Source organism: Poecile atricapillus, chromosome 3 (genome assembly GCF_030490865.1).
Source record: "Poecile atricapillus isolate bPoeAtr1 chromosome 3, bPoeAtr1.hap1, whole genome shotgun sequence".
In the NCBI taxonomy this organism is placed as follows: Eukaryota; Metazoa; Chordata; class Aves; order Passeriformes; family Paridae; genus Poecile; species Poecile atricapillus.
The window spans coordinates 70,569,335-70,595,288 of record NC_081251.1 but is presented as its reverse complement, the minus strand read 5'-3'; the positions used below and the strand labels follow the sequence as shown (position 1 = coordinate 70,595,288).

Sequence of the window (25,954 nt, the reverse complement as noted above, 5' to 3'; positions counted from 1 at the left end):
GGCACTCAGTCTTCAGAAGATGCCCAGCAAAGGGCAGCGTACAAATTTTTTTTGTATGATCTTCACATAGCAAGTTAAAAAGAAAAAAGAGTGAAAAAATTCAGGTGTATGAGAATTCTCACATTCACTGAAAGCTGTTAAATTGAAAGATCCTCACTACAGCAGACTTACATTTACCCAGAAAACAAAAACACTCCCAGTGCTAAACTTTGCCAGAAGACACCATCATTTTGGGAAGCAATGGAAGAAGCCTTGCATCAGGCATCCAAGACTGCCCACAAAGCTCTGTTTCATGGCACATGCCCTTCCCACTGAAATAAATGACCAGTCTCACACCTTATAGGCACTGAAAGGTGACAAGCAGCAGACTGTATTGGTTCTGGGGCAAAGGATGGTGTGTCTAGCTAATCATTCACTCTGTCTTTGGTCCCTGATTCCTGTGAAGCTTCACAAGAGTACAGCTATACTGCATCTGCAGGCATGTCAAAAAGGGTGATATTCTTTCATATTAGCAAAAAATAATGTGGTCTTCCAAGAGAAAAGGAAAATGCAGTTAAGTTCCCCCAAATGAAGACAATTAATGCTCCTCCAGTGAACTACTCTCTCAGCAGCATGTCTTCAAAAACCCAGTGATAGTGTCTACAAATTCTTTGGTGACTACATATACTATGAGGACCTACAAATACTTTGATTTTACAAAACCACTCCTGCATCAATTAATAACAAAGTTTGTGGTGTTACCCCCTGAGACCCACATCACCCGCAAGATTAAGAGAAGCTGGGCAGGCAGAATTTGAACACTCAGATTTTAAAAAAGGAAAAGCCATGAAGACTCCTGAGTCTGAGCTATTACCGGCTCTGTCAGACTGCAATCTGTTTCTTTTTTTCTTTAAAACCAGGGTGAGATCACCGTTTTTCTTGAAAACATGCTGCCCAAGGTAGGAGATGGCCATCTGTGAAAAGATCTAAAGTTAATGACAAATATTGTCAGGCCTGCTGGAGATCTTCAAGGGCAATGCAGCAGAGAAAACAGTGCTCCTGACTGACACCAGAATGGTCCTAACACCATTGTGGAAACAACCAAAATAAAGAGATGGGTTCTACACAGGAGTCAATATTTTTCCCCTGCTCCACATTTTATGACCAAAAGCATGGGGAGAGCATTGCCCCAGTATCAATACATTCCATCCCAGGGACTGTGTTCCCTTTAGAAAATCAACAACTTATGAGCACTTGCTTTCATAGTAGCCCAGAGAAGCCAAGGCACCCATGTGGTGCTTGAGCTTAGTGCTCAAGGTCCCACTAAGAACCAGACGGTCCAGTGGCTCTGGAGGGTGGCAGGGCACACCAGTCTCATCATCTGATTTCCTAAACATATAGTTACCACATAACCAGCTCCTGCCAGGCATGTTCTCCTCTGCTTTCTGGAAACCTGCTCCAAATTAGAAAAAAGAGGATAGAGCCCACAGGTCTGCTCTAATCACCAAGACTTGGAGGGTCAAAAGTGTGCTTTAGAAGGCTGCATTGTTTTTAAGGATGGGGCAGCTGTCTAAAACAGGGCTACAGCTTTCTCTCTGTAAAGTATCTTTCCAATTTGCAACTGTTTTATCAGGTTATTAAGCATTCGCAGTTTGCAATCCAACATCTATGATGGACACTGACTCACTGCATTGTCTTCTAGGCTGTTTCCCTTGTTTATGCCTGCTTTAATACCTATGACCCAGCTTTCCTATTTGCATGATGGTATCACTGAATTTCAGGCACTACAGTTTGGGCTGACTACAAAGTTTTGACAGAATAGAGTTCCTTTTAAAGTTGCTATCCAACAGCAAGCTAGATTTCTGAAAGACTGCTTCTTATATTTTCTATGTAGAAGGTATTTACCAACTGCAGGACTGACAGCAGAGCAATTAACCCAGTGCTTGACAGCTCATGTTATTGCTTTCAGTTGGGGGGAAGTTGTGCCTCAAATCTATCCATTTACAGAGGGTGCCTTCAATACTTCTTTCTTTTGGTAGGTTTAATGATTTATAAGGAGATCTATGGTTGGTTGAAGTCCAATTTTTCCTGATTACACTAGTGACTAGCATTGATTAGCCAACTAGTCTAAAATTCATTTGACTTAGAAAAGCAAGCTTTAGAGCTTCAAACAAAATTCAGATAAAATACCCACCCAATTACTACCAAAACAATCATGCTATCCTAAACCTTACCTTCTCCCTTCCTGTGTCACTGTCCCAATGTCCTGCTCTTGACTGTTTAGGTTTCCATGAGGAAAGGAACGTGCAGAGTAAATTACAGGATCAGGACCACAGGCTGTGAATTTGAAGAAGCAGAGACTTCATCTTGACAGATTCTTCAGAGTGTCACACATATCTCTGCTGATACAGAAGTAATAATAATAATAATAATTTCATGCTAAGAATTCTGCCAGTGCCAATGGCCAGTAAATAACATCCCCACAAAGAAGTAAAAAAGTGTCAGACAACTTCTAATATAAGTCAAGGAACCTGATGTTAAAGCTCAAATCTTTAGATGGAGAGACAAAAACAAATGAAACATAAACCAAATAGCAACCCCTCGTGGTTATGCAAATTCAAGTGTCATTATAACAAACACTCCAACTAGAACTCAATAAATATGGAGCCAGTAACCTGGGGTTAGATGGGGCTTCCCTTCTTTATATAGGCAAAAACTTCCACTTCCTCAGTTCTAGGAGCTGGCAGTCTTCCTCGTCGTAACTTAACAGGACCAGGCTGTATTAACCCAGCTCAATGTGTAGTGAAAGTAAATCTTCATCAAAACCAGATTGTTCCCACCAGTAATGAAATACAGCTATGAATTGATTAGGTGTGTACTATCAATTAAAAACAAGGGAGAGTTTCTCAGAGAACATGCTTGCTCAAGAATCCCTTTTCTTGATTTCTCCATTTAATTAATTCATGCAATAATCATTGTCATTTTAATCATCAAAGCTGAATGTACATTCTTTCTCATTAAATAATATTAAATACAACAAGAGATGCTAACCAGGTTGTTTCAGAGCTCCAGGGAAATACTCTTTTACATACATGCCAAAACAGGCAAATACTGTTTTTTTACAGCAAATTTCTGTATCTTCCAGGCTATGTTACAGGGTGTAACATGGCCAGAGTGATCTAAGGAAGGAGAAGCAGTATGGTTTTCACACAGTATCTTTTATTAAACAGGTTTCTCTACATGTTGTCATGTGTTGAGCAGACTTTGAAGAATTTCTTACTAACAAGTTGAATGTTTGGAAAAATGAATGTTTGAAAAAAGCTGATTGACGGCTACAAGGGTGGGAAATTTCCATTTACTTGTATAGCATACATACACTTTACCCCCCACAAACACAGACCAGGAAGCAGAGAAAAAGCACTTTGGAGATGTAGGAGTAGTTAAGATTCAGTTTCGAGCCAGGGTGCCACTACAATGCAAACAGCTGCCTCCAAGGCATGAGAGAGACAAAGCAGGAGATCAGCTCACTTCATGTCAGCTTCAGGATCACAACAGGGTGAGTAGATTTTGTCAACTTCAGCTGAAATTCAACTGGCATTGAAATTGCATCCTGTCACCAACCTATAATATCCTGCCTCCTTATTTTTTTGGTTGGCTTTTCTCACATGGCCCATCACAGGCAGAGTCCAGCTCCAGGCAAATTTCAAAATGCATATTTCACTTCCACCCCTCCTGCAGCTAACCGGTGTATTCCTTTCACTCCAGCTAGCAAAGCTCATCCAGAATAATCACAGGGGGGCAGGGGAAAACTTCTCTTGTGTGCCTGGAATCAGACACAGTTGCATTTTATTGCAGAGTTTAAGTTGTACAATGCAGCTGGCTTATCTGTATACCTAGTTTGTGTTGAGGGATGGAGAGAAAGAGGAAAATCCTCCTGATCATGTCATCACAAATTAAACACACAGGATTTTGAAAGCCAAAATTAGGTATTATCAGTAGAAACACATTCCACTCCTGCTCCACTGAGCCTGTCTTACACACCGTACCAAATCTGTCTGGACGAAATGCTGCATTGCATCACCTCACCAGACAAGAAGATTTTTAAAAATTAGGATTTTGCAGGGTGAGCTTGCACAAAATGTGTGTGCAAAACTGCCCCCTGCTGTTTAGATTAAGATCTGCTCAAGTAAATGATTTTGTGACCAAATCAGTTTTTAGCTGTAAGGGTTCAACATGCAAAGAGGCAGAACTATCTGACTTCATCTGTTTTCTGCCCCCACGCACACTAGAAATTTCATACACAAAAGCCACTCACAACTGCCTTGCAGCATGGACCATCCCAAGAGATCTGTAGGCTGCAGGAACACTGCGCCAGCTGCAATACTCGCTCTGTCAAGCAGCCCTCCCACCATGAGTGAGCACCACCAGACACCCTCTCATGGCAAAGATGAGTCAAGAACATCTCAGGGAGCAAGGGAAATGATGAAATTGTGAGTACTGCATGACATCTGCCTGTCAACCTGTTAAAGACAGACCTGACCTTTACAAAGTAGGAACAGGAACTGTATGCCTGGAGTCAAAAGCTTATAGCTCAGAGGCCTTTAAAAGTTAAGGACTATTAAGTTACAGGAATGATTGGAAAACAGGGCAGTGAGCTCATCAAGAGATGTCCAGTAAATATTCTTTAAAATTAGCCCCTACTGCAGGGAAAGAAGAGAGAACCTGGATTTTCTTTTCAAGAACACATGGAAACCACTGCACTTTGAAAAAGCTGCCCATTATCTAGAGCCAGCATGTTGGACAGTTTGGTACAAAATATAACACAGAAGGGCCAGCTGTTTTCTACAGCTTCACTCACACATTCATACACCAGATGTGGCAAACTCTGCCCTCTGAGAACAGCATTAGACATTTTTTTGGGGAAGTTCGATTTTGGTACAAATGCAGAAAACAAGTACTGTTAACTGAAGCTAGTTCAGTTTCCAGAGCGCCTCTGATGAAAGCTAGCCCAGTCCTCATGAATTAAGCACAGGTTTCGGGTCTCTGCAACAGGCTTTTGGTCAGTGCACAGAGAATACTGTAAGCTATGCTGGTATTTGTAAACATACGAACTAAGAACCAAACCAAAACTTGGGTGCAGCAGAAGCCTTGCAGAATTTTTTTTTTCTTTTCACAGCAGGCCTTTTTATGTCCATACGTTTAAAAACACAGAAGCATGGGTGTGCAGCACAACATGCCTTTGAAACAATCACTAAAAGCACTTAGTGACCACTTCAAAGATTCCCTTGATGTTTAACTCATGTTAACTGTAACACAACAGTCATGTAGGGCCACTGTTCAGCCTAAGGGACTTTAAACACACCATCAACAGATGTACAAATGAAACTTTAGAAAGATTCTTCTGAGTGCATAAATAGCTGGAGCTTTACTTTGATGATGGCTGGCTGGCCTCCTACACAGCAGGGCTGGGACTTCTCCATTTTTCATGTTAAGGGCAACAATAATATTGTGTCAGCCCCCAGGGAAAGGAAATTAGTACCAGATGATTCAGTGTGTGCCTGACCACTCTGGTTTTGGATTTGATTCCATAATCTAGAAAACTTAAATGTGAGACATCAAAGGTAGACCTGCATGATAATGAAACTATCTGGGTGGGGTTTTTTCTATAAAAACTGCCTGAGAAGCTCGTAACTGATGACAGAAGACTTCCCAACATAAAAGTAACAGACTTCTCAGTTTCTTTATAAGAAATCCTTTTAGTGCTGAAAACAAGTGTCTTGTTCTTGAAGAAGCAAAGAAGGGAAGATGGTTCTTTCTGGGAGAAGGACTAGAAGTTTAACCTGCAGAAAGTAAGATTACTGAACTCACTCTCCAGCAGCTGTGAGCTCCACAGCAGCAAATCCACAACTGGAATTGTAGATTACTTCTACACTTTTTTTCATTTGCACAAGTGAAACGTACAGCACTATGGACAGCTAATGCAATGGCATTACTACTGATGCAGAACCATCCATCATTACCACCACATTTCTGATGACCTACACTGAAAAGTTGTAGCAGTGTCTGAAAGCAGTGTCTTTGCTTGAGTCTGAAACATCTGTGGACTGTCCATGCTTAGCTATACTTCTGTCAGCCTGCCACTCTTGGAGCAACAGCAAATTTGCATTCTAGACAGTATCTTCCAAGTCTTCACAATTGTACACTATTCACATCATTTGGACATTTGGGGAGAAGAAAAAAATTCAAGTCTTGTTAAAAGGATCCAGCATTCCACTCTATTAGTCCAAGGCACTCAAAACAGGTATCAGAGCTTGCTCTAGCACACTAACCAGGTACTTCTGAGTTACCAGATATGAGAATAAATTTGCATTTAAGGCTACATTTAAGCCTATGCTATCTTAAATTTTGTTTGCATCTAACTTTGCAAGCTCAAGGATATGAAAAATGTTAGAGCAGTATGTGTGTCTGTGTTCCTTATTACAGCCAATACCATTTATAGACATAATCAGACTGTCACCAAGGCTTCCATCAAAATCAGAATTGACACCCAGGTTTGCTGAAACCCAGTTCAGGAGAGCTTTGCTGTAAGATAAAATGTGAATTCAAATTGTCATCATTATACCAAAGAGTATATAAAAATGCTCAGGTTTGTGCTACTTGGGTTTGTTTTTCAAGGCAGTATGGAAGTTTTATTCACCTTAAAACCTGAACTAAAAAGACATGCTGAAACGATCAGCAAAACAGAAGGTAAATATGCCAACAGTTCTGTCAACATAACCTAAGAATTCCTACCTTTTACTTTGAAGGGTTAGAAGGGAAAAGAAAAACTCTGGCAAAAAAACCCATTAAAGTCAGAATCTTCTGTAATTTCACATTTCACATGTAATTTCACATGTAATTCTGTAATTTTAACAGAATTTCATACATGTTTTTATTAAGTGCAAAATAACTTTGTCCCTGTAAAATGAATTAAAAGAGCACACTGGTCATTATCCCCTGAAGAATATGGCTACTATATTTTACTTTCACCTTATGCTACCTGAACAATTCAAGCACAAAGATTAAACTACATCCAGTTGTTTAAGACATGTTTGTGGATACCAGCCACTAACCTTAGTATTTATCACATTACAGAAAATTTCAGTAGCACCTCAAATCTTTGGAAATAATGTTTTCAAGGGCTTAAGGGGAAAATACCTATTCCATATCAAACTATCTCAGCAGAATGACTCAGTAAGAGCCACTTCTACTTCCAAATCCAGGTACTGACTGCTAGGTCACCATCAACTATCCCCTTAACCTCTCAAAAATCCTGTGTGAGGCAATTCCTGAACCACTGAGGAGAATATACCTTTGAAGAAATTTGCACAAGGCTGAAATAAGACAGAGTTAGCTAGAGTACTCTCAAAGCCTCACTTCTACTTGATTATGTCACCTAATACCTTACTATTCATCTAGCAGCATCGTTAGTACTAATGGTCAGCTGGTCTGAAAGACACCTCAAAGCATTCTCCTTGGGCTAAAAATCACTGTGCCATTTACATTTTTAATTGTTTCTTCTGCCACCTAAGTGCTGACAGCAAACCCAGAGAATAGCAGAAGCCAGTCTGTTTCAATGTTTAGAAGATTCTACCCAAGAAAAGTTTGTTTTCATAAGTACACTTTTACTCACTTGAGCCTTTGTATATTATTTATCTTCTTTCCACTGGCAAAGCAAAATTCTCCACACCATACTGAAACTGTACAACATCTAATTCCATTAGCTTTGCAATTTACCCTAGGGATAGAATTGTCTTACCTTATCAGTGCAATTTTTTTCCTTAAGGCAAATGCCTTTAAAAGACTGTCATCAACCATTTCCTATGGTCTTGAAGACTACAGACTGAAATGTCAACTGTCTATCTTGCAGTGTTTCAAGGTTTCCAAAAAATCCCAACCTTTGTGCTCTTAAAATCTGCCCAGGTTCTATTCCAAACAGTTTTGTTTCAGACACCTGTATTAATAGAGCTTTCAAGTTTGCCAGTAGTTTTTAATTGATCACTTTACGTTTTTGTTCCTGACAGAAACGGATTTGTCATTCTTTCTGCAGCCAGTCATCTATTACCATTGTGATCTGCATCTCCTTCTAAGTTGATCTCTTACTGTTTAAATGATCATAAATTTATTTTCTCAGGAAATTACACAAGGTTTTAAATGTAATTAAAAGCACTGGAAGACCAGCCATAACATTAAAAATAAATTTTAATGTTGTCATTTTTATATCATTTGCTCTGACACCCAAATATTCTGGATTTTAAAGTAGTACTGTAGGGACACACAAGTGCAGATAAATCTTTATTGCCATAACTTCGTTTTTTCAAAAATGAGCACTGGGTTTTTAATAGGTCGTAGTTTTATGTCTGTATATGTACAACATTACAACTGCGTATTTTAATAATAATGAAGTTAGTGATACTTTGATAACTCAACACAGTGTATTTATAAAATGAATTCTTATCAAAATACACTTTTCACTGGGATAATAAATAAAATCCTGCGAAACCCACCTACACAAAGTTAATTTTAACTCTGGTAGAACCCGATGTGGTACACAGTCCATTAACTACTATGTTTGCCCCTTTATCCCCCTACTGATGCTCATCTTCTGGGGTAAGAAAACTTTTTTCCCCCTGTTGTGGTGTGACCTCATTCAACATCATCTTCAGCCAAGCACTGTGCATTTACAATTCTCTGTAAGAAGGAGAAAAACTCATTCACAATTACATAAAATTGACAGTAGGCAACTGATTATCAAGCAATGTAATTTTACACTGAACATTAAGCAGTGTAATTACTGAACAAACTGATTAAAGTTAAAAATGACAATCTATTTGACTTAAGTTCTTGAAGTCAGTTCCACAATAATTACATACAGTGCAATACGTAACAAAGCCAAAGTCAGATAAACAATATTCTATCAACCTCAAGTGATGACCTTCATGTGGTTTCTGGCACTGTTCTCTTAGGGAACATTTCTGTTCAATCATTTCCCCAACTCCTATGTCTTAAGTACCTGACACTTTCCAGTGTTACCACTGACTATATGGACTTTAACCTGAAATGTAACCAGGCCTGAGCTGTAAGAAGAGACAATCGATACCCAGCACTGAATCTCTGCTTTATGTCAGGTTACACTGTTAGGGAGTCCCCTTGTAGTTCTAAGAACATAAAACATTTATTTTACAACAGACTCACCTGCCAGCATATTAACAATATTACCCACTCAGTACTCAGACTAGAATGGGAGGGCATTTTATACATAATGCTACTAACACTTTTGTCATCAGGGAAACTCCCAAGCTTCCAAAACTGTCAGGGGTTCTGGTGCTAGTTAACATCTTGTGTCTAAAGCTGCCCCCAGAAGCAACAGGGTAGCAAATGCAAGAGATTAATTTTGATGAACTTTCATAGCATTTACACACACTTGTAGAAATGTAAATTAAAAAAAACCCAACCAACCAAACCCTCAAGACCCAGTGCAATAAAGTTACTGTTTTTTCCAATCCCCCCAACTTGTATTTGGGAAACACTGGATCCACTTATAGTATCAGAGCTGTGGTCAGATGGCTCTACTTCAAGAACTTAGCATACCCTACACACAAGAGAAGTTTTGTATTTCTATTTTATCCTGGTTGCTATTAATGTTACATGATGATTTTTATATTCACTTTTTACCATCTCAGGTGAAATAAAACAGCTTCTTTTAATCTAACTGAACATATTAAAAAAACAACAGATTACAAAACCTGATACTCAAGACTGGTGTAGCAAATAAAGTATTTCAGCTATTTCTACACCAAAGCAACAGGGAATGTTTCACATACCTGACTTATTGTAGGGAGCTTAGTTAGAAGCATTTGAAACACTGGTGGTGGAAGAGTCTGCTGTAGAACTTGTAGTAGCTGCTGCGGCTGCCCACACACAGCAATGGCATTGGTCAAGTGATCAACGCCTTTTTCGTATTCACCTGTGTGACAATACAGTGTTTTGAAATCAAGCATCTTCCACACTGTAACACATTTTACACAAAACAGCCACTACGAGTGGATTAAATTACAGTGAATCAATGCACACTAAGCTGTTCTCCTTTCTTGATGGACTTTCTGAACACACAGAAACAAATAAGCAGATTTTCTTAGACAAATTTGACTCCCCAGAATTTCTTTGTGTACAAAAGTCATCTCCTAGCAAAGTCAGAGAAAAATTATTTTACAATTTACCCTTAGGAAACTAAAATATTATTACCTTGAGCTAGTAATTCCTCTCCAAGCTGAATCTCCTCAAGGAAAAACTTCTGAACTGCTTCAGCATCTTTCAGATCAGGCAACTATAACACACACAGTAAAAGTTAAATCGGCCCTTAAACACCAGCTAATAAAAAGTTAGCAGAAAATATTCTCAACTGAAATTAAACATGCACACAACCCGACTGTTACACAGGCACTGAAAAAACAATTGAAGAAACAAGTGTCATCACTAAGTTAAATGTACACAGAATATTTTTTGAAAATCAGACTCAGGTCTCATAACACTGCATCACAAATCTGTAGAGAGACAGAGCCTGAAATACCTCTACTCAGTTCATTTTAGGAGCAAACAAAATACTAAGGCGCATTATGTTTATGTTTTTATTGTTTTATTGCAATTGTTCAAGAGAAATCTTATATTTTCTTTCTGGATCCATTGGTAATAATGAAAAGGAAATCAAATACTTATTGCAAAACAACCTATCAAGTTCAGTTATAAGTGTATCTCATCAGTAATTTTAAAATAAAGTCTGAAAAGTCCTTGTTCGTATTACAAAGAGGAAAACACCATCAAATCACACAGTGAATGTTGTACTTTCTAATATAACTCCTCTGCCTGACACAAAAAAGGAACAATCATACAGTTATTTCTGAGCATTAAAAAACCTAAAGACTGCATATTTGCAGGAGTGTTTGGAATCCTGGAATCAAAACCAATCCTTAAGTAAAGCTTTCAAATAATACAAGTGAAACATCTTTCAAAATAGCACTGCATTATTGAACACAGTATTACCTTGGAAAGTCCTGCTCTCTCTTTGGCAAGCTTCTGTTTCTTCCTTCCTGTAAGAATAAAAACGTCTTTTATTTTCAATTTGCAATCAAAAAGCCCTTCAGATTATAATCTGAAACCATGAACAAATCAAAGTCCTTTTCAAAAGAAGAAACTGGCAATGTATTCCAAATATTGAAGATTGAGCACAAGACTGCAACCCACTCAGTGCAACAGAGCATCATTTAGAGGTCTAATGAGGACTGGCAGTAGCACCAACCCAAAATGGCAATTCTTCTCCTGATGACTGCAGCAAACACCAGCTGTGCAGGGCAGCACAGCAGCAGCAGCACAGCACACCTCATCCACTGCAGGCACACGGAAGCAAAGAGAATTAGAGTAATACAGGAATCAGCTACATGACTTGTAACAACAAGCCCCAGTAGAACTGTCTGTAAGTCGAGGCTATCTAGTTTTGAAGTGCATGGTGCACCACCAAGGAAGGGGAGCTTCAGCAGGCCACAGCAGACACACACAGAGCACTCTCTCAGCTACTTTATAGCAAAGACTTAGGAACTAGTTAATAAGTGGCAGTGTCTCATGGTTCCCCCAGCAAGAGCAATAGGAAAGCACATATCTCTGAAACCTGGGGGAAGCAAACATTTACAGATGGAACAAACATTTACAGATTTAACTGCCTAACCTAAAGGCAAAAAGTTGGTCTGCTACATGAAGTTGTACTACTCCAGCAAAACTAGTGTAATTAAAGTTGCTTTTAATGCAGCTAGGCAGGCATAAAGATAGTTTTATAACAGCATCTCTTCATACAAGAAAGCATTATTATTTTCATACTGGCAATTTCCTTAGAATAATCATTTTTGTAGGTCTTCAGTTCATCAATTGAAATAGTTACACCACTAAAACCTCTGAATACAGCCTATGGTTAAACTGTTCTTTTCTCTCTTTGTCCTCAGTGTCTACTCTGGAAACTCTTACACTGACAAAGATCAACCATCACACAGCCCTGATTTTTCTTTCGATACAATTTTACAAGCTGGAAACACTTCCAAATATTACTAGCAGTTTCACACGGTAATTAAAAATTTTCATTTGTCCACATGATGAAGACAGTCAGGAATATTATTCCCTAGTATACTGATAACCTAGCACGTGGCACTCACTGATGAGTTTGTGTTCTTCATAGAAATGGAGTTTCTAACTAGATGGAACACCTTAACACATCATATTAATAAAACTTAGAATCTAGATTTCTACAACTAACTGACCTGTGCATGTTATTTTACACTACAGATGGAAAAACGTGTTGGATAGAACTGTAGTTACTACAATTTTATCATTTTGGTGGGTTTCAATATTAAAGAATTTCCCTTGAAAGTTAGTGCTTCAATTAGCTCACTCCAACGTTTCAGAAGCATTAATTTGCACAAAACTTTAAATTGCACTACTATGCAAACAAGTTTTGATAATAGATAAAATCCAAAAGATTAAATTTTAAAAAATTTAGTATTTGAAATGTTTTACTATCAAAACAAGCCACATTGCAGCTGTAGTGCATTCAGCAAAAACACCAAAAAGCAATACAAAGCATAACAGCTTAACATATGTACATCATTTTGAGGAGAAAATTGTGTTTTCTTGGCATGACTATGATACCTTCTTATTAAAATATAATGAAAGGTATCATTCACTAGGTTAAGCATTCTGAAATAAAGAACAAGACAAAAGGTATGCTGGGTAACTGGAACTAATGAAAGCTTTTGACCACTGATGACACTGATTTGAAATCATATGCTTTAACCTGAAAATAGTGAAGGAATATGAAGAATCACCAAGATTTTAAAACTGAAAAATGATCAGCCAAATCAAGTCTGACTACTAAGGAACTTCTTTTCCCTCTTCTTAATACTTTTTTACAGGCTCTTTAAAAGTTCACTGGCTAAAACAATTAGAAAACCCAAGTAACTCTAAAGGACATTTATGAATTCTTCCCATACTGGTTGGGAAGAAACACTAGTTTCAAAGCATCTTTGCAATAACAACCCAAAGTTACATTTTTAATATGACAAGCAGAAAGTAATGGCTTTGACAGGTAAAAATGCTCAAAAAACAAACAAACAAAAAACCCCACCCCACACCTAAAAAATCCCCCAAGTTCATTTTCCCTCAGGGACTTCCACAAAAATGGAACACTTCCCTCTATTCTAAAGAGATAATCACATTTTAAAAAGGGTAAGGCAATCTTTCATAGAATGAATCTTTATTTTCACAGAAATGCAGTGCATGCACCCAAAGCACAAAGCTAAACTGCAGCTGTCACACTGCAGGTCCTCCAGGCAGAACTCTTGTACAAGGGTACAAGTTTCAAAAGAGAATCAAATGGATGACCTGTCCTGCTGGCATGGGTTGCAAAAGCCCCTGAGTAATTTCCTAACCAGTCCCACAAAGCAGAAAACCCAAAAATCCATTTGCATTTTCAGCTCCCACCAGTGAAGTCTGCCTACTGCCCTCCTCTCACTCTGCTGTTCAGGCAGAAGGTGCTCTTGGGCAAAATTCAGCATTGTCAGAAATTCTATCTCTGAACAAAGACATCTCTGTCTATGTTTTAAAACAGAGTACTTCTATTTTATTTGTTCGAGAAGGCAAACAGTGAACATACCTGAAGTATTTTATTCATAAAATACAGCTAGGTAAGCTCAGGAGCTACAGATGTTTATAGCTTTACTATCTTTTGGTCCCAAGACTTTGGACATGCCCCCAAACCAGCAATAACAAGACCTAAAAAAAACCCAACAGAAAAAACCCACCCCCAAACCTGCTAAATAAGATTAAGACATCTGGAAAATCAAAGCCCAGTAGTTCTATAAGCCTTCCGGAAACTTCCAGGAAATTTTTTTTCCCAGAAACTTAAATCAGGTCACCTCATTTTTATGGCAGGCCTTTGCAAATGTAAACTTTGGCCCAAACACAGCACACAGAGATGTGCAGTGTAACTGGGAGGGCAAAAAAACCAACTGGTTCTTCATTTGTCAGCATGCGCTTGATGAAATATGACAGGCAATCCACGGATGTGTCAAGTCTCCTATCCTTCCCAAATTCTGGTGACACTGAATCACAGAGGCTGAAAAAGGATCTTATCCTAAGAAGGTTACTGGAAAAGATGTGCTGTGAAGGTGGTTTCTCCAAGCTTTCCATCCCATACCCCCACTATTGCACAACACGTGGAGCATCTTCACATGAAGAACTGCAGCTGGCAGCTGCACCGAACCTTTCCTGGTCAAGTATTTTACAGCCCAAGCATTCCTGTCTACCCAACAGTAAAAATGCTGTAATACCCAGATCCCTGGCACCACTGCTGAAGCATCCATACTAAATTATCTGTAACACTACCAAAAAAGTAACAACCAAACAAATAAAGCCTAATAACTAAATGCAGACCAGTGCAGCATGTGCAAGGACTGTAAGTCCTACAATGAAGTCCCCCAAATGACAACTGCCACCTCCTATCAAGCCAAAAAGCATTTGTTTTCCACTTCAAAGTTAATTTTATTTCTTAATCAGAGCAGTTCTAAGGTTTATTCAGAACATGACTGGATAGAGGCTCAGATTATGGAAACCTGGAATCCAAAAATAATTTTTGGTGCTTCTGCAAAAACCTTACGTAATTCGGCCCTTCTCCTACTGCATATTTGGCATCATAAAAAAGGCCCACGGCTGATTATGTTGCTGAAAATTGAGTCTCCTTGTGAAAAACAAGCACATACCAGTTAACTGCACTGAAATTTTCCAATTAATGACTTGCACTGCAGGGAGAAAAGGACTTGGAACACACACGAGGTATCTGCCCAAAATCCTACACACAGGAGCGAGGGCCTGAAGCTGAAATATTTGACAGACCTAACTTGCTGTGGAGGAAATTCTGGAAATCAGAATTAATGCACCGCTAAGTGACCACAATGGCCAGGGAAATTCAATCCATGAAGGCAAAACCAAAGCTGTTAAACCACATTTCAATGCTATCAGGTAAATAATCATTCTCAACCAGTCTAGTTATTGACTTTTCCATCCATGAAACTGCTGATCACATCATGTTTACTTTCCAGGAAAATTTACCTTAACGATAACTTCTTATCTTCAGATTAGTTACCAAAGGAATAATATACATATTACCCCAACAGAAATAACTCAGTATAAAAAGTATCACTTTACTGCTCATGATTAATTTGTGTTCCTTCAGTACTCATGCCTACAACTGCATTTAAAACCCCCACTGATTACTAAAACGTTTAAATAAATGTTGAAGATGTGAAATAATGAAGAGCCACGGGAGAAGAGCTCTACATCTTGGATTAATCAACAGTTTTCTCTGGCATTCATTCTTATCCTGGAAGCCAATGGCAGGGCTGCCAGGAGGGTTTAGAATGCAGCTGATGAAACACCACCGACCCCTGCCTCACCACAGCAACAACTTCACTGTAAGAGATCCCACTGTTTTACCTGCTCGTCTTCCAAACACACACAAAAAAAAAAAAAAAGGGAAAAAAAATAAAATAAAAAAGGAAGTGCATCACCACATAAACGTCGTGCCTTTAATGGCACTGCTGAGCCTGTAGGAGAGCAAGACTGGAGAAGAAAAAAGGCGGTGGGGAGGTGAATTTGAACCAAGCATGGACGGAAACCACAGGTTCCAAACACCTACAGCAAACGCTCTCCGGTGGGATGACCCTGTCTAAAAACAGGCTGTAGTGAGGTGGGGATCAGTCTCTTCTACCCTGCCGGCAGTGAGAGGACCAGAGAAAACGGCCTTACAGCTGAGACATGGGAGATTTAGATGAGACGTTCGGGTGGCCAGGCATTAGAACAGGTTACCCAGGGAGAAGGTGGAGCCGCGACCCCTGGGGGTGTCCAGCAGGGGACGGTGTCTGGCGCTGGGCGATGCTGGTTAGTGCTGCAGGGGATGCAGTGGCAGTGCTGGGCGGGACTCGAAGGCATCTCCCAGTTTTGGCGGCTCTGTGACCCGCGCCCCGGCCCCGGTTTCGGCGAAGGGACGGCGAGAGGCCGCAGTGCCGCCGGGGCCTGGGGCAGAGGGGGCGGGGGGTCCGGGTCGGGCCCGGGGGCGGCGCTGCGGCTACAACACGTGCTGCCTTCCCGCGCCCCGCCGGGCGGCCGAGCGAGGGAGAGAAACGGGGGGATCACTGAGGGGAGGGCGCGGCGGCGGGGAGGGACGGCACGGGACGGGAGGGAAGGGGAGGGGGCGCCCCGGGACACTCACGCTCCCGCAGCCGGTTCTTGAAATTGGGGTCGCTCCGCCTCTTGCGGTCGAAGTAGATGCAGTATCCGATGAAGAGCGCCCCGCAGAGCCCCGCGGCGATGGCGCTGGTCCTGCCCACCATCATGGCGCTGCCGCCGCCCCCGCGCCGCTCCCGCCGCGCGGCCCGCGCCGAGCTCCGCAGGCACCTTGGGGCGAGCGGGCACAGGGAAAGGACCCCTCCTCGCTTCCGCTCACGTCATCAGCCCACGCCGGCACAGGGCGACTCTCGCAGTGCCTGCGCCGAGGCCGGGGCGCATGCGCGAGCGGAGGGGCGTGGCCTGGGCGTCGGCGTTTGCCCGCCAAGAGCCGTGAGGGGCGCGGGAGCGGGAAACGGGATCCCGGGAAAGAGCCCTCGAATTACCGCGTCCAGCCTGACCCAACAACACCAAGTCAACCACGGCACTCAGTGCCACGTCCAGGCTTCCCTTAAACACCTCCAGCGATGGTGACTCCAGCACCTCCCTGGACAGCCCAGCCCGATGTCTAGCCATGCTTTCTGCAGAGAAATTCCTCCTGATGTCCAACCTGAACTAAGGCACAGCTTGAGGCTACGTCCTGTCATCCTGTCCCTTACTGCCAGGGAGAAGAGACCGGCCCCCACCTGGCTACAGTCGCCTTTCAGGGAGCTGTAGAGAGTGGTAAGGCCATCCCTGAGCTTTCTTTTCTCCCGGCTAAAAGTCCCCAGCTCCCCCAGCCGCTCCTCTTAAGATCTGTTCTCCCAGACCCTTCACCAGCTCCTCTGCCCTTCTCTGCACAACAAAGCAGCCACCCAAATCAAGGTAGCAATTTCTATTTCGTCACAGACCCAGTGTGAATGTGAGTCACTTTCTTCTATAGCCATTGTGGGTAATCCTACATAACCCAAAAAAAAAAAGAATTCACAGTTAGCCTCTGCAGCAAGACCTCAGCTGGAGACAGATTCCTGGAACACAGGAATAAAATCAAGCAGCACCTCCTGCTGCCTTCCGGGAGAAGCCAAATGCCCCAGAGCAAACACCAAGAAGGACAACAACTGTATTAGCAAACAAAATTTATGACACTCTCACATATAAAAGCCACTCATATACATCCATCCTTGTAACACTAATTAGCATTTTTACTGGACTGATTTTTATCAAAGGACTGTTTTTTTTTCCCAGCTTTACTCTTGGGAGTAGTTTTTAGTCTTTTTGGTTTCGTGCTCTTCTTTAATGGGGTTGCTTTCTCACCAACAAAAGAATTGTTAGAGCAGCTCTTTTCTTTTTTCTTCTTCTTATCAACTCTGTCCTTGGTAGCATGAGACTTGTCGGGATTTTTCTGTGCTTTCTTCTTGTCCACCACGCGCTGCACTCGTATCTTTCTTCCCATCAGAACAGAGTTGTTGAGTTTCAGAGCAAGATGTACAGCATCTGTGTTCTACAAAACCAGAGAGCCCCTTTAAAAGCAGCATTACTTCCCAGCTGAGTGCTTTCAAACAAACACTTACCTGTCTTGGAAATTGGTAAGCAGGATTTTACAATGCAGAGCACTCAAACCACTCTCTTTAGGGAATGACACAACAGCTCTGCTCAGGAACACCAGCACCCCCACACACTGAGGCACAGACACTTGAAAACAGGCTATGAAACAGCTTACAGTGAGACACTAAAGTCTGAGGCAGAGAGAGACAAGGAAAAATTGGGAAAAAAGGCACTGGGCTGTAGGAAATGAACTAAGGAAAATGAGGCTGGGAGACTTGCATGAGAAAGGAAGTTGTACTGAATCAAAAGTGAAGAACTGGTACGCAAACCAGCTGCAGGAAAGAATTCCACTCACATTTTGACACATAAGAAATGGGAGAACATTGGAGTTACACCAAATGAACTCATCTGTCCCTCCTTTAAGTCTTTAAGGTAAAGTCACTTCTTCCACCCCAGTGTGTACAAAACCTATGATACTTTGTTTTGTATCTGCTTCTGCAGCACCGTCTTCCAAGCTGCTTTCACCATCCGCAACAAGGCTGCCATTTAACTTCATACATACACACACACACACACACAAACCCCAAAGAATTACTAAAAAGAGAATAGAAATGCTCTAAAGGCAGACCCCAACTGAGGTTTTGAAGAACTCCCCATGTGCTGGTGCAAAGGTGCACGCGTACCTCAAAGAGGACGTAGCCGAAGCCTTTCCCCAGGCCCGTCCTCCAGTCTCTCACCACTCGCACTCCCACCACGTCTCCGCAGTCATGGAAGTGCTCCCGCACGGCATCGTCGCAGATGTCTGCAGGCAACACAAGGGGACAGATGCTTCTTCAGGGAAACACACGGCTGTGAAAGCCTGGCCCACATCCAGTTAGTTCACATTTAGCCACTCAGGGACACAAACAATAGGGAATACGGATAGGTAGACAAATACCAGTGGTTCAGAAAAAGCCCAGCAAGCTGACAATGCACACTTTATGCAGGGCTATTTGCTCTGACAGTTACTGAGTCACTGCTTCTCCAGCTCTGAAGAGTACGACATAAATCACAAAGAACTAAGGCAAAAACGGAAATAGATTTTTCAAATTATTTCATTTATGCTTGGAACATAGCAGAAATTAAGAATCCTGCTATACAATTTTATAGCTCCTCCTTATGCCAGAATTTCTTTCTAAGAATTAATGCTGTTGATAATGAGCTTGAGCTGGCAGTTCTTCAACTGCTCATTGACTGAGCCGTGAATTTTAGCTGAATGGGGGAGAAGGGATTTACAGTTTCCAACCACGGCTGCTATGCAATTATTCTGATAATTGCTGGGTGCATGAGCCTTTCTCCACCTTATGCCTAGGCAGACAAATCTGATGTGCCATCACAGATGCCACAAAAATGAAAAAATAAAGGTTATTTTATCTTTTTTGTATAGGTACACTTCATGGAATCCCCTGACGTAGATATATATAAACATCTCTCTGCTGAGGGGAGGGGCTAAACTCAATAGTAGGGGTATAACTACAGCAATGGGACCTAGACATGCTGAGAAAGGTCCAAGCAGTTGAAGTCATTTCAGAGCACAGCAAATCACAGAATATTCTGAGTTGAAATTGGCCCACAAGGATCGTCATATCCCAGTTTTAGCCCTGCCTGCACAGAGTCACTCAAGCCTGTGGTTCACAGAAAGCACCAAAAGGAGAAGCCATCACTGTCCATCATTTGGAATTGGTTCACAAACAGGTATTGGTAACCCCTGAGCAGTTTAGAAAAGCCATGGCCTATGCAACTTAGTTGTATTTATATAAAAAACATGAAGCAACAAGAACTAAAAGCACTTGCAGTGCTGCCTACAATAAAGGAAACAATCAATGTGCAGAACCGGACAGAAACTTCCAATCTCTTTAGGTGTTTTAATTAACAAATAAAAATTACCTCCAGCAAAAGGTATTTATCCACCTAATACCAAGAAATAAAAAGCCTAATGTAAACCATTCCATAAATGCAAATCAATGATGCATAACAATCCATTTCAGGCTTACCATATGAAAGATTTCCCAAGAATACAGATCGTTTATTGTCATGCTAAAGGAAACAAGAGAGACGGGACAGTAAGTTTTTTGATCCAGAAGTTATTTGATCCAGAAAAAAACCAAACCAAACCAATAAAACCAATAAAAACCACACAACCAAAGCAGAAAAGGGGATTTCTAGCCACACATCTTACTTACTGAACTGGTTTTAGATGCAGTGTCAACTCTGATGTGAAATCCAGTAGCAATTTCTGTTCCATTCCTTTTGTGGTCAAAAACAAAAGGTTTCAGAAGTGAAATAATCGTTACGTATTTGACAATGTCACTGCATAGCAGTACTCCAAAAGCAAAGTTGTTACTTTGAAGTTTGAACAACATTTTATTCTGATTCAAGCAAAAGAGGGGAGGTGGTTTAAATTCAGCTATAAATCTACCTGAACTACTCCTTCAACAGGGAATGAGGAACAAAACTGAAACTTACTCCTTCAGAGCCTTCTGGGCATCACATTCTTCCTTAAAGACCACGTAGGCATTGACGAACTTTGCATTCGGGTGCACCTTACGCCTGGAATGGGAAAAGGACACGTTACTGCTCAAATCCTGCTGATGCTGTGCAGTGCACAGGCACCTCTTGCTGAGCACTTTCATGCCTCTGCTTGTTCTGTGCACACCAACTTCATTTCCCTTGCAGGTCAAGCTACCCCTGTACATGCAAGGGAGTCCCACTGTACATCTTGTTCAGCCCATATATGCACCCTGAGCAAGCTTCCTCAGCTCATAAACATATCTGAAGAAATTAAAGACTTTTAGCATCTTCCTCCTTCCTAAAATATAAGAAATGCAACCTCAGGTAACAAATTACAAGTACACATGGCACATAATTCTTTATTACTTGTTGAGAAAACTTAATACCCACAAAGGTATTAATGACAAAAGACAAAGGAACACAAAATACATAAAAAAGACCTAATACAGACAAACTTTTAATGACCAGCATTTAAATACTGTTTAAGCCTTGAAAAATACACAAAATTCACAAGGGGAACCTACTTGATTGCCGCTACCTTTTTGGATACAGTATCTTCTGCTGGAATCTTAAAAGATAAAAAGAGCTTGCGTTAGGTGGGCCTAGCATCAATTTACCACAATGAGTTTTTCCCTAAGACAAAGATGAATTCAAGCAGGGGCCACCCAAAGCAACACAGCCAGTACAGGGAGAAAAGGCCAGAAGTGGCTGGACCTAGAGATGGTCTAAAAAACCCTCAGAGTTAAAGAGCTTGTCTTGACTTTGACATGTTTCTTGTGTTCCAAGTGAGTTATCATCAACTATTTTAGTGAGTAGCCTGATTTACAATAATGTCTTTGGTACTATGATTTAAAAACAGGTGAGGAATGCCTCAGCCAAACCAGCAATAATAATGGCATTCCTCTTTCGGAGAATGTAAAGCTCTGATCCTGGATCAGCTGCTGCTGCTGCTACAGGAAATATGTATCTCTGGTGCTCCAGGGGTAACATCTCCAAGGCTTCTTCTAATAGCAAAACCCACATATCCCAAACCACTTCTGAACTAGTGAAGGTACAAGCCTTTCATATACTACTGCCCTTTAACATCAACAAATAATTTTGTTATATAACATTAAAGGAAATAACATACCAGAGATCGGAAGCGAATGGATTGGATTTGTCCATACTTCTTAAAAAGAGATTTCAGTACCTAAACAGATGATGTTACACTCAGTACACTTTTCAACCTGCTAATTAAAATTATTTTTTAGTATTTATAAGTGATACCATTCTTACACTGTTTTCCTTTTACTTATAGGAGGTCCCTTAATGTGCTACTAAAACAAATGCAAGTAATTCATAACTATTTTTGTGGCAGCATCTTCTTCTACAGATCGCCAAAACTGAAGTCCTGCCTCTTACTACAGAATAAAGTATACACTTAACTTGTTTAGTGTTACAATCTGAAGCACTGTTTGCATGCAAAATTAGAAGCAGAGTAATTTTGTAAATGCAGTTCTCATTTATTCAGTCATTTTTTCACTGACAAGGAACTGACCAATTCACTCAAGAGAGAGTCACTGCATCTCCTGCTGCAGAAGTCCAACTGCAGGAAAGCAGAGATTGTCTATAATGGTTTCTGAGAACAAGCACCATTCCCTGCTTTCCCAAAAGCAGTTCCAATCACAAGTGTCTGTGACTTCCCAGCTGGAAACATCCTCTCAAACTGAGGACTGCTGCACCTCCTTTCAATCCTTTAGCAGACAGAACCCACCCACGCACCTGAAGAGTACAGCTGACAGGCAAGTTTCCAACAAAAACCGTTCTTCTGTCTGCTGCTTCATCTGCCACCCTGTTTATCTTCTGCTGTTTTGCCGCAGCACTCGTGGCTGAATTAACAACACTTTTGGTGATGGCTTGAGAAGCCTTTTTCTTTTGCTTTGCTTTGTTTTGAAACAATTTTTGATCCTCCTCTTCATCTGCCTGCTGTAAAGCGTTCTCTCTGACCGGAAACAAACAGGCAGGTTACAATTCATGGGAAAAAAAGCAAGGGGTTTGGGGTCAAAGAACTGAAGCCTCCAAGATATTTTAACTTACATTTGAAATTATGCTTTAACTCTAAAATTTCAAACATTATTTTGCTCATTCTGCATTAAACAAATGTATCTGACCATTCAGTAACATGAAAAACTACTTCCTGTCCCCAGGACACCGCATTCACTGTTTACCAGGAGTAATACAGAAATACTTCAGGATTAAATAATTTGATAGCCTCTAAAATTGAAGGGGAAAGAAATAATCTTTGCATTATATTAGAACTTAGAACAGATTTAATCCTTCTCAGTATGCAGGAGACTCAGAACAAACCTCTGGAATACTGCCATGCAGTAACAAGTCTCTCTCTATCCCAACCTGCCATAAGAGCAGAAACAAGGAGCAGATCTGAAGGAGCCTCTGGAAGGCTACAGACACAAACACAGCAAACAGGTTCCATGGGCCCAGTGCCAGGGACAGGATGAGGGGCTCGCCTTGTGCTACAATCCAGTTCACTTTACTATCCGAACTGCATTGTAGAGCGAGCAGCTTCCAGCCTGCTCTGAAGCACCTCACTTCAAGTATTTATAAGAGAGTCACAGAGAGCTTCTGTGTCACTGCAGAGGCCACGGACAGCTCACTGTGCCTCGCACCTTGCTCCTGCTGAAACCACCTCTGCTGGATAAAGCCAAGGACAGCTAGAAAGCATCTCCCGAGCCAGAGAGAACTAGATCCATGTGTTTACATCTCCAGCCGCTGGACCTCATGGCTCTCTAGCAGGGCACTTGCACTTCACAGACCTAGAGTTTCAAGAAGCTGCACTACTTTCTCCTTCAGGGGAAAACTACAGAAAATTTGCACAATCTCAAAAATAATCTTACACACCAAGCTGAAGATGAGTAGACGAGAACTTCGTTGTTTCATCGAACTCATATTGCAATTAATGTAGATGCTAGGGAATTTAATTTTACTATAGAATGGTGTCACCTACTCACCTCTCTGTCAGTTTTTTCTCTGCTTCTGAACGTTCCTTTTTTCTGGCCTTCTTCGCTTTTACCGGAGGTTCTTCTATGACGGATAAGCTCTGGTCTTCTGACACTTTCTCCCCTTCTTCTGCACGCTTCCTTTTCTTATTTCCCTTTAAAAAAGTGGTAAGAGAAACAGACTTGAAGGACAAAATCCCAGGAACGCCCTGAAGTTACTTCACATACCGCAATTTATTTGGAGCGCCGCTGCCGGGCTCACTCACCCCCGGCACAGCCACCAGCACCGGCGGGGCGGCGGCGCGGAAGAGGCGAGCGAGGGGCGCAGCGGGCGCCGCGGCCGCCCCGAGGCTGCCGGACACCTGCCCCAGCACGTAGGGCTCGCCCTGCTCCCGCTCCTGCCCCCGCTCGGCCGCCGCCGGCCGCCGCTGCCCCGCGCCGCCCCGGCGGCCCCGCATGGCGGACACCGAGCGCGGCGGAACGGGCGCGGCCGCGTCACTTCCGACGCGCGGGGCCGGGAGGTGTTCCCGGGCTGGGAGCCGCTTCGCATCCTGGAAAGAGCCAGCATCAGCAGCGGAGGGACACAGGCTGTGCCAGCGGAGACTGAGGTTGAGCATGAAGAGGAACATCTTCACAGGAAGGATGATCGGATACTGGAACGGATTGCCAGGGAGGTGGTGGGGTCAGCATGCCTGGGTTAAGGAAAGACTGGACATGGTCCTTTTAGTACCATGGTCTAGTTGACATGGTGGTGTTTGGTCATAAGGTTGTACTTCATGATCTCAGAGGTCTTTTCCAACCTAATTGATTCTGTGATGAGCGCGCGATGAGAGGCGGTCTCACCAATTTCCCACGACCCTCAGTTCCAAGGGGAGCTGAAGTAAACCTGACAGTACTTTGGCCGTCTTGTTACACATTTGATGCACTCTTTGAGCTGCCACTCTAAGCAGCTCTGTTGGCACCAGCATCCAACTGAAGGCTAAACAAGCAACCCAGCTGTTGAATGGAAGTGTTGGTCTTGACACGTTCACCAGGAATCGCCCCTGCCTTGCCTGCTGGGTGCCAGGAAAGGTGGTGACCCTCGTGGATGGGCTCAGCCCAAGAGAATACACAAATCCTTGAAAAGGGGCAGGTGGCTGCTACGTGATTTGTAGTGGCTTCTCCAATCTGCCTTCACACAGGAGAGCGGCACTGTAGTGACACAGGAGGGGCAGAACGGGCTCAACCATCATCCAGCCCACTTCAGAGACTCATGGCCAGTGAAACTCAGCAAGAGGCATACAGCCTCCAGGAACTCTGCCCGAGAGCAAGTTCAACCCCTGTGCCAACAGGAAAATTCCACAGTGGGAACTACCCAGTCATAAATATGGGCCAGTATCAATGGAAACTGCAATTAAGGGGAGGTGGGAGCACTGCAGAGCCTTCAAATAAGGCGTTTTCCCTCAGCACACGCCAATCTCAGCTATTCCCAACACGATCAGTTGTGACACAAACCTGTCTGTCCCTCAGCTAAGGTGTAGAGAACAGAGCAGGGGGTATTTGCCTTGCTTCACCTTTGGGATCATGATCCAAGCAGGCACTCAGGAGTACGGGCACAGCCCAGCAGGCACTGCTAGTGGCAAACTGCCTCAGCTGCAAGCAGAGTGCATGTGCCAGGCAGGGGACTCACACACAGAAAGCTCGTATAGTATGTTCCCTGAAAAGCAGCTCAGGTTTGACCCACTGGAGCATGGGCTAACAGCTTGCCAAAGGTATCTTCCTTTCTTACTTACGAGAGACAAGTGGTTCCACGTATCCGGAGAGGAACATTTACAGACTACTTCACAGAAGAGGTGCAACATAACGTTCAGACAAATGTTTGACTAGCTGCTAAAATGTATCAGAGATGTGATGAAAATTAAATAATCTCTGTATTAAGGAAAATGAAAAATCCTATTTATGCAAAAACTTGACTTGAGAGAAGGGAGCTGACCAATGATCCCTGTTTTAAAAAGTAAACAAATCCCCCCCCAGATCCCAGAGTAACTGTCACATCAAAGCAAACATGCTGGCACTAAAACTGAGAGGTGATCCAGAACTAGTAGCGGGTGAAGAGCTGAATTTGAATCTTGCTTGCCCAGATGTAGCCCACAGTAACATCCATACCCCTTATGCCTACTGAAACCCAAAAGCAGAACTGAACTACCATGAAGCTGATTCCACTGAACTTAAACAGACGAAAATATCCTCTTAGTATCTTCACTGAAAATATTAAAATTACCCCTGTCAGTCTTGGATCATTGTAATTTTTAACACAGTCATTGTTTCCAAAGCTCATTTGTCATGGATTGTTCCTGTCAGTTTCATCAGTAATCTGTCACCTTGCAGGGGTAACAGTATTTTGGTCACCTGAACTACAGGCAGTAGCTTGTTTCAACTGGCTCTGCCTAAATGATGGGCCACGCTTTCGCCTTCTGCTGAAAAAAGACGATGGATTTGAATTAATCACTAACAGGAAAATTAGGCAAATGCACGTGCTCTATCTTACCTTTGTATGTCCATTACAGCACAGCAAAGATCATTTGCTAAACTGATTCTACAGTTTGATGTAATTTTCATGAACACAC

The 25,954-nt window shown here is 42.0% G+C and overlaps 2 protein-coding genes, 1 long non-coding RNA gene and 1 other non-coding gene across 5 annotated transcripts in view; all 4 read right to left on the bottom strand.

Moving 5' to 3' along the window:
- LOC131577824 (uncharacterized) overlaps positions 1-2,379 on the bottom strand; it is a 35,907-nt gene extending 33,528 nt beyond the window's left edge. The window contains exon 1 of the long non-coding RNA XR_009277296.1: positions 2,214-2,379. This is a non-coding gene — a long non-coding RNA (uncharacterized LOC131577824). The remainder of the gene's footprint in view (positions 1-2,213) is intronic.
- Positions 2,380-8,202: 5,823 nt separating this feature from the next.
- On the bottom strand, positions 8,203-16,563 carry TOMM20 (translocase of outer mitochondrial membrane 20). 2 transcript variants are annotated; one of them, XM_058835299.1, is made up of 5 exons: positions 16,325-16,563; positions 11,059-11,105; positions 10,264-10,345; positions 9,843-9,985; positions 8,203-8,709 (listed from the first exon to the last, which is right to left on the bottom strand). In XM_058835299.1, the coding sequence occupies exons 1-5, from the start codon at positions 16,446-16,448 to the stop codon at positions 8,665-8,667; spliced, it is 441 nt and encodes a 146-aa protein (XP_058691282.1). In that variant the 5' UTR covers positions 16,449-16,563; the 3' UTR covers positions 8,203-8,664. The 2 variants fall into 2 exon arrangements, with proteins under 2 accessions (XP_058691282.1, XP_058691283.1); XM_058835300.1 differs by lacking the exon at positions 16,325-16,563 and adding an exon at positions 11,315-11,573.
- Positions 15,345-15,479, bottom strand: LOC131578372 (small nucleolar RNA SNORA14). Its single transcript, XR_009277463.1, has one exon. It is a non-coding gene; the product is annotated as a small nucleolar RNA SNORA14 (small nucleolar RNA).
- An 815-nt stretch (positions 16,564-17,378) lies between the features above and the next one.
- RBM34 (RNA binding motif protein 34) lies at positions 17,379-23,834 on the bottom strand. Its single transcript, XM_058836223.1, has 10 exons — positions 23,615-23,834; positions 23,361-23,503; positions 22,114-22,333; positions 21,482-21,541; positions 20,877-20,920; positions 20,308-20,391; positions 20,025-20,088; positions 19,836-19,878; positions 18,486-18,604; positions 17,379-17,758 (listed from the first exon to the last, which is right to left on the bottom strand). Exons 1-10 carry the CDS (start codon positions 23,804-23,806, stop codon positions 17,447-17,449), a joined length of 1,281 nt encoding a protein of 426 aa, XP_058692206.1. The 5' UTR covers positions 23,807-23,834; the 3' UTR covers positions 17,379-17,446.
- Positions 23,835-25,954: the final 2,120 nt, after the last annotated feature.